At 31.6% G+C, this 8,694-nt stretch overlaps 2 protein-coding genes across 3 annotated transcripts in view; one reads left to right on the top strand and one right to left on the bottom strand.

The window, feature by feature from the left end:
• The first annotated feature begins 6,818 nt into the window (after positions 1 to 6,818).
• Positions 6,819 to 8,694, top strand: part of LOC106763132 — a 2,894-nt gene continuing 1,018 nt past the window's right edge. The window contains exons 1-2 of one of the 2 annotated variants that reach the window (XM_022782138.1): positions 6,819 to 7,106; positions 7,204 to 7,319. In XM_022782138.1, the coding sequence (XP_022637859.1) occupies positions 6,981 to 7,106; positions 7,204 to 7,319 (242 nt within the window). In that variant the 5' untranslated portion in view covers positions 6,819 to 6,980. Of the gene's footprint in view, positions 7,107 to 7,203; positions 7,326 to 8,694 lie in introns of both variants that reach the window. The other variant, XM_014647327.2, reaches the window with a different exon arrangement.
• LOC106763824 (probable rhamnogalacturonate lyase C) overlaps positions 8,268 to 8,694 on the bottom strand; it is a 6,358-nt gene continuing 5,931 nt past the window's right edge. The window contains exon 15 of the mRNA XM_014647980.2: positions 8,268 to 8,583. Within this exon, the coding sequence (XP_014503466.1) occupies positions 8,317 to 8,583 (267 nt within the window). The 3' untranslated portion in view covers positions 8,268 to 8,316. The remainder of the gene's footprint in view (positions 8,584 to 8,694) is intronic.

Here is an 8,694-nt window from a genome sequence, read left to right as displayed (position 1 = left end):
TGCATGGCAATTAGATAAATAAGTGAAGTAAATAAGAAGAGTAGATATATGAGAGTGGATAAGATGAAATTGTAAACCCCAACAACACCATTCATCCATAGTTTCTCAAAACCAATTGAATTAACTACATTGCATGTTTATTTTTGTTCTTTGCATATAACCACCAAATTTATTCTCTTCTCAAGTCTTACACAATTAGGTTACATGAAAGTTAAGGCCTAAGAGTCCTTTGGGAAAACGATACTCGGACTTACCCGTTTATATTACTTGATAACGATGACTTAACAACGTCTTGCTTTAGGATTGTCAATTTGTTGTTTTCATGTTGTCTATTTTGTTCGGTCGTGATAATTTAATTGGGATGTTAGTTTAGGTTAGTCGGGTTAGTCGTTAATAAAATTACTTTGTTTCCATGAGATTCTAGGTCATCGCTCAACGGTGGGTGCGGCACTCAAGATGGACGCTCAGCGTTGACGCCCAGACGTTTGGTAGTGACTTCACTGAAGAAGCCAGCGCTTAACGGTGAGGTAGTGCTCAGCGGTGGGTGCGATACTCAAATTCTCCCCTCAGCATTAGTGCTTGAGCGTTTGACAAAGATCTCCTCGGCGAAACTGGCGCTCAACAGTGTGCTAGCACTCAGCGGTGGCTACAATTCTTCCTTTGTGCACTTTTCCATCTTTTCTTGAGTCCAACTCCTTCTTACTTCAACTTACTTCATTCAATTCAAGTTAAATCCTGCCAAAACAAGGAAAACTAAGCATAAAACCAAGAAAACCACCTTTGACTCTCTTATTCTTTAACTTAAACAAAATGCATGATTTCAAGCTAGTTTCTAAGTCATAAAGGTGTGTTTTGAATCAAATTTAAGTATAAAAATAACGATCTTTGAACCGTTATCACCTGGTGAGGAATGGTTCCATGCATTATAGAGAAGCATTTTGTCTGGTTGTTGATCATTCATAAGGTTTTTCCATCTATTGTGTATGAGTTGTTATGTGAGCACCATAATTGAAGCTTGATTGGATAAGGCACCATTTATCTTGATTGATCTTTATATGATGAGCAGACATGAGTGATTACTTGTTCTAGAAGGAAGTGCTTTTGGATGTCTTAGACTATTGTAGTTTAACTATGTTGTTTAGGCCAAGTTACATTTTTGCTTAAGGACAAGCAAAGTTTCAATTTTAGGGTTGTGATAACGGTTGAAATTATCATTATCTATGATTCAATTTTGATACTAAATGCACCCTTTTTGACTTATAAACTTGCTTGAACTTTGGTTTTTAGTTTAATTGTGTGAATAAAAGAATTGAGGTTATACTTGATGAGTTTTATTACTAATTCCCTTGATTTTGAAGGTTATTGAAATGATTTTGAAGCGGAGTTGAAGTATGAAGGAGTTGGAACCTAGAGAGGACAAAAGAAGCACCAGAAAAGAAGGTTGCAGAAAGCCAAGGACGCTTGGTTGGCCCTTTCTGGGGCCCTAAGTGCAATATCTCATGCAACCACGCCTGGTTGCCCTTTTCTGGGGCACTCAGCACTACAAGTCACACATGAAGCTTGCTTGCCCCCATTAGGGGCCCTTAAGGGAGAAGTGTGCACCAGTACCGCAGGACGTTTGCTTGCCCTTCTGAGGGGCCCTAAGCACCAGTCTTCTCGAGGTGGCGCCTACTTGCCCTAAGTAGGGACGCTAAGCTTTGGCGTACCGGGCTATTGGGCCAATTTCTGCTCTATTTAAGGACTTGGATGTCCTAGGGTTTGTATCTTTTTTATGGTAGATACACAGAAACACAGAAACACATTTTTCGACCCTCTAGAGGCAGAATTGGATGCGGGAGCTTTCCTCTTCACTTTTTAGGGTTTTTATCTTGCTTTCATTCCATTGTACACCTAGTTTCTCCATGACAATGGAGAACTAAACTCATTTGTTGTTGAGGAAGATGTAACCTCTTAACTCTCATGTATTTCAATATGTTCTGAATTATTTTATGCTTCTTTCATTAATTGTTAGGGATTTTCTCCTTTGCTCTATGCTTGTTATGTTTTGGTCATTCATAGCATTATTTTTGGTCTTCTTTGTTATTGGGAAATACGTAGAAACCTTGATCTGGAGAATTTATCCCAAAAGAAATATTGCCCAGGGATGGGGATAGGTTGTTTGGTTGTCTTAAGCTTCTATTCGTAATTCAGAATTGATTATTAGGGATGCAAGGGATTGTGGTCTAATAATTAAGGATAGGCTTTTTATGCCGAGGGATTAGGTTCTAAGTAATTTAGAAAGTGACGTTAAAAATTTAATGAAGAAGATGAATTCTTATATGCATGAGAGTAAGGACGGTGAAATCTAAACCCCAACAACATTAACATCTCATATTATCAACATCATCCATTCACTCTTGTGTTTAACCTCAATTGATCAATTTGTATTCATATTTACTTTTGTCTCATTTGCATTTTAACCCAATGAAATTGTTTTTAGTCTTAATTAGTTAAGTAATTACATAATTGTTTAGTGTCGTAAGTCTTCTAGGATACGATACTTGGTCTTGGCCCTTTGTTGACTTGTTTGGTCAAAATCATTTTCTACTTGGCCTAAAATACAAGGCCCAATTGAAATCCCACACTACTAGGCCCATAATACAAAGCCCAAATAAAATCTAGACTACTTGGTCCATAATACAAAGTCGAAATAAAATCTAGACTACTTTACCCAAAATTATTCTTACTCTACTAAATCTTCATTATGGCTTAAGATGGCCCAAGAGAAAGAGTCTAGGCTCATCTTCCATAGATGCCTCTACCTCTTCATGAATGTGCTAGGCCATGGCAAGGGGTATGCGATCAGAAGCTGATCGGGTGGCGCTGAGTGCTCCTCCCCTACGTCGCTCAGCGTTGGTGACACATTTCCAGAATGCACCATATGCGTGACGCCTCCAACTGGCAGCCTAGATCTTCCAGCACATTTTCCATACCTCCTCCATGTGGCAACTGATCCAATTGATTGTAATCACCGTGGGTGAGCTTGGATGATTCTATAAATCCAATTCATCTCCTCTTTGTAAAGACACTTTTGAATGAAAATAGAGTTTACTCTACTGAAGCATTTCTAGCACCCAAATTCTGACCAAAAGTCACCTTCCTTGAGCTTCCCCTTTTTCTCCTCTAGCTTCCTTCCAAGGATGGAAGGCTATCTGAGCTAGTACTATCCCCACCGAAAGCTCTTCTTCCACCAAAATCATCCACTGCACCAAATTATTCCGCTGCTAGTTGAATCCCGTGAGCACACTTCACCTCTGCTCACAGTTCCATACATCATTTTGTTGTTTCATAACTTCCTTTAGCTGGGACGTAACCTATCAATGAATATTATGAAAGAATCCCAAAATCATAACTAAGTTCATGTGTCTATCTCGACAATGTGGTAAACAAAATCGAAGATCTTAGATATGTGATATTAAATCTAAAGGAGTCAATCTTGAATTTAAAGGAGGTGATATCGATAGGATTGAAGAAAAAGAGATAAGAGAGAAGAGAGTTTAAACTCACCCATGATCATCTTTAATCCTAATTTCATAAAAGGAACCATGTAATCTCTATTTAATCGGTGCAAAGACTCGATAAAATTAAAAAAAAAAAAAACATAAAAACCAAATTCATAATTAAATCTTATTAAACTTAAACATTATTACATTCTAAATCATATTAATGCTAATTTAGATCGCATTGAATTGATTTAGCATATAATCACACCTAAAAAAATCAAATATTAAAACTTGAAGAAATCAAGACTAAATTAATAATTAAAACTACCAATTTTTTATATCATAATTTTATATGAGCTTTTAAATATATATATATATATATATATATATATATATATATATAAATAGACATATAATAACTATATTGAAATTATAGTATGTATGGAAATTTTTATCTATTAATTAATTTATCAACTAGAATGATAAATTTATCGAAAACTACATTATTTATTATCATTATGAATATATAGATAATAGAAAACTAGTTCTCGTAATTAATTTAATGAGTTATAATAACAAAATTCTCATAATTCTACTAAAATTTAGAACCAAACAAATGACATAATAAAGATGAGGAATTAAATAAAATATTCAATAATTTATAATGAAAAATAAAATCAATCTAAAACGAAAATTGTTAAAATTTTAATGTAGTTATTCAAGTACATCATAATTGTGTTGTAAATATTTGTTATTGGCTTGTTATTCAAACTATCGGATATAAGAGACACACTCATCTACTCATATGTTCACATCATAAAGATAACCGTTGCAAACAAGAGAACAAGTTGACACAAAACACTGAGAAAATGGTAAGTTAATGTTATTAAAAAATACACATAATTGTTTATCACTACACAAACATCAAATTATAATTTAATCATCAATAACTAATAATTTTATAAACATCCAACTATTTACTCTAGACTTGATCATAGGATACATATATTGATATTGAACTATTGGGGCCTTATACCAAGAGGTGGTGCAACAACAACCATCCACACCAACTACCACACTCTGAGATTAATTTGTCAAACATATATGCCCAATAGATGACCATCAGACTAAGGACCTCCTCTTACTCTCCATGACATAACTATTATTCCCTTCTTGAGATTGAAAGTTATTGAGATTGAAAGTTATTGAGAACGTGAGGGTAACCTTTAATCACTAGCATCATATATCAATACATACACTATACACAACAATCTTAAGGATTTCTCTTTTAAATCCTTATAGTATCATATACAATTTCATACTCACAACCATTTCATATCAACTTTCAATCAAACTCACTCACACACACACACGCACACACACACACACACACACACACACACACACACACACACACACACACACACATATATATATATATATATGTATATATATGTATGTATCTAACATTCATTTAACCTTCACTAAATTTCCAATATAAACAATGTAAAGTCCATACAGCACATCTTAAACAAACATACATTAAAGACTGTAGAAAATATCATAAAGCTACCAGAACATGGCTCGCTCAGCGAGCAAACCACATTCAAACCTGTAGCAAAAAGTGGTGCTCAACGCCTCAATCCACCGCTCAGCGCTCAGAAGTCAAAGAGCTCACTAACTTCGTTGCGCTCAACAATATACCAAAATATGCAAAATTGTGATACCTGATCTATATGCACTTAATACCCTTCTAAATGATGAAATTAGTATTTTTGGCACAATAATTGATTTGAAAATAGGTTTTTAAGTTAGAGGGATTATCAATTTGCTCACTTATTCAAGAATTTAATCCATTTAATCAAACTATCTACCCAAAATAAAACCAAACAGATTTCATTTATTACAAACCAGATTTTTTTTTTTCACTAAGTAGCTAAATAAGTCTTAAATGACTCAAAAACTAAGTCCAAACCCAAGTTCCTTCCTGAACCAATTCTTCTAAAATTTCACCTATGAAAACCTCCAATTTAAAAAAAAAAAAAAAACAGCCCAATATTCTTCCTTTTCACTAGTTCAACATGACAATTTCTAACCAATTACAACCTCAAATATAACAACTCAAGTGATAAAAACATATAGCACTCAAGAGGCATTCATAATAATACTTTATGATATCGATAATACATTTACACCAAATTCAACCAATCATAGTATCTGGGAGATTTCAACAAGTTATATATCTTAACTTATAACTCATTCCGGCCATTATCCTAATTAAAGCACACTAGTTCAGACTTAATAGATATTCTTAAGCCTTATAAACAATCACATAGCTTCCCTTACTTGTTGAAACTCAAACCGTTCTAAGAGATCAAAAGTTATTCCCTCAAGTGAAAGTACTCTATATGCACCTACATACCACAAAATCATGATCAAGGTACGCGGTTAGAACCACTTATCAACAGAGAACATACTAGAAGACTAGGAAGACATATACGATAGAAAAGGGCCACACGCATGGAAGAAATGTATACCTCAAGAAAAGAGTAAAATCTAACTTACACTTTTGAGAAAACTGATCAGATTTAACGGAAGACATTGCTACCTTGATATAAACACTTTCTGATCTTCAAAGAGATAACTCAAGAATTAGGACTTAGAGAGAAATAAGTGTTTGAGACTTCTTAACTGAATTTCTATTTATACTTTTTTTTTAAAATATTAAAATAACATGGTCTTATTATTTAAACACTTATCAACTCTTAAAAATCTATTTTTTATATTCTTACATAATATATATATATATATAATTTTTTTACACCAGTTTCTTTTCTAAATTTATCTTTTAAATATTTTTTAAATTAAAATTATTATTTTTTATTTAATTATTTTTTTCATTTTAACTGCCTTTTTAAACTTAACTACTTTTCTAATTACAAAACTATCTATAAAATAAATAAAAGCTATTTACAGTAAAATTATACAAAATATTTATATTTAACTTTATAACTATAATATTATTTTATATTAATCACTCAATTAAACTAATAAACAAAATAATAAAACAATAAATTATAAATATTATCAAATTAAGTGAAAAAAATTAAAAATTTATTTTAAAATGCCTTAAACTTATAAATTAAGAATATTTTTAATTTGAAGAAAAAATATAAATGGAACTTCTGGAAGTTCTCAATCGAAGGATAAGCTGCAATAATAAATGAATTTATGGCAAAAACCAAAGTGACACGTATAATGTACATAGCTGCCACGTAAAGAAAGAAATAAGATTCCTGAAACGTGTAATTCTAACTCATCTCATTGTGTTTCTTAAACATAAAATGGGTTCAATTTGTTATCCGCATGAGGAAGATGATATTGTTAATACTGTTGTATCTTTCTGAACTCTGAATTTCAAAGGGAAGAATATATTATTTTTCTTTTTTAAGTTTTGCAGGTAATATTATGAATAATATTTAAAGTAAAAGGGAAGACATGGATAATTCATCTTCAGATCACAATAAGACCCCGTTTGGATCTCGTTTGAGGAGGAGTTGCTTATCGTTTGCAGCTTCTCTACAAGAAGGTTTTCGATATGTAAAAGCATTTTTTGTGGGTCAGGTTCGAAATCCAAACACGTCCTTTGTTTTTGTTTTTTTTTGTGTTAGTATTTTGAATAGCTTTGTCTGATGCAAGATTTTTGTGTGTGGAAAAGCAGGTAAAGACAATTACTGCAAGAAACGAGCAAGAGGCAAGTGAAGCTGAGCTTGAGGCTACCAAGAAGCAGGTTGATGCTACAGACGCTGCTGAAGATATCAAGAACAGACTCAAAAAGTCCCAGTAATTTTTCCTTTTTCACTTGTTTATACTAATTTTCTGTTTTTTTTTTTCCTTTGTTTTTGTAAAAAGAATAAAGATTTAACTCGTATATATTTACAATATTTGAGTATTAAAAAAAAGATTTAACCCAAGAATTATAATTATGATATTTATATGATATTTTAATATTTTATTTTTGTAATATTCACGGAATTATAACTATGTAATATATCTTGATGCAGCTATTTATGAGAAACTTAAGACACAAAGAAAAAGTGAATAGTTTAACTTAATACAACGAAATTATTATTACAATTTATTTTATTACTTAATTAACTTTTTTTATCGAAAATTTTAACTATATACTTACGATTTTTGTTTTTTTTTTTCTGTTTTTTTTTTCTATTTAAATTATTAATTGAATCTATCATTATTTGTATGATTAATATTTAGTAATATATAAGTTAATTTTAATCTTTTAATTCAGTTTTATTTCAATGAAGTTATTTTGGAATGAAAATTATAAAGAAATACCTTTTAATCTAATTTTTTCTGTCCTTCTTCTAATATTTAATAAAAAAAACTAATATGTTTACTTTTCTACTGTATTCACTTCAAATTATTTGATATCTAAAGATAAAAATATCTTTTTGTTGGTGTACCTTTCTAACATTTAATAAAAATGTTGTTGTTGGTGTTGATCATCTTTAATAAAGATTATGTATCGTCACTCTTTTCTCGAATTAGTATAGGTCAAGTCTATAACAGTTATATACTTGTCAGAAAAAAAAAAACGTGAATCCTCTTTAAGAAAAAATAATCAAAGAAAGCCATTATAAAGTTGGCAACAAGAAGAAAGCAGAAGAAACCCTTCCCCTGTCTGCAATTTGTAATTGAGTCTAATGTAGAATATCTTCATACACAACATATCCAATACCAGCAAACAAGGTAACATACATGCAATTTTAAAAGGTTTTGTAGATAGGAGCATGTTCATATTCAACAATCTAACTTAATACTCTTTTATAGCAGAAAAAGGGTTAGGACCTTCTAGGCGTATATAATCATACATTATTCCCTGAAAGCGAGCCAAGGGACCAGTTGCCACAGTTTGAGTTAAAAACAGATTGTTAACACCTTTTTCTAGGAAAAAACCAGACACATCAATGTTGAATAGCCAATAGAGTCCATGAATTCCATGTCTAGCTATTGAAAAGTCTTTTCCAATCACCCCTGTAGTAAACAGAGGAGGGTCTTGTCCTGGATCATTCACCCTAACCTTAATATTCGATCCAAAAACATCATGGATTAGACAAGTGAAAACATGTTAAGAAATTGATGGAGAAATATATATATATATATATATATATATATATATATATATATATAT

Source organism: Vigna radiata, chromosome 6 (assembly GCF_000741045.1).
Source record: "Vigna radiata var. radiata cultivar VC1973A chromosome 6, Vradiata_ver6, whole genome shotgun sequence".
Classification (NCBI taxonomy): Eukaryota; Viridiplantae; Streptophyta; class Magnoliopsida; order Fabales; family Fabaceae; genus Vigna; species Vigna radiata.
Note: the sequence above shows the minus strand (reverse complement) of the source record. Positions and strands in the feature narration are given on the sequence as shown.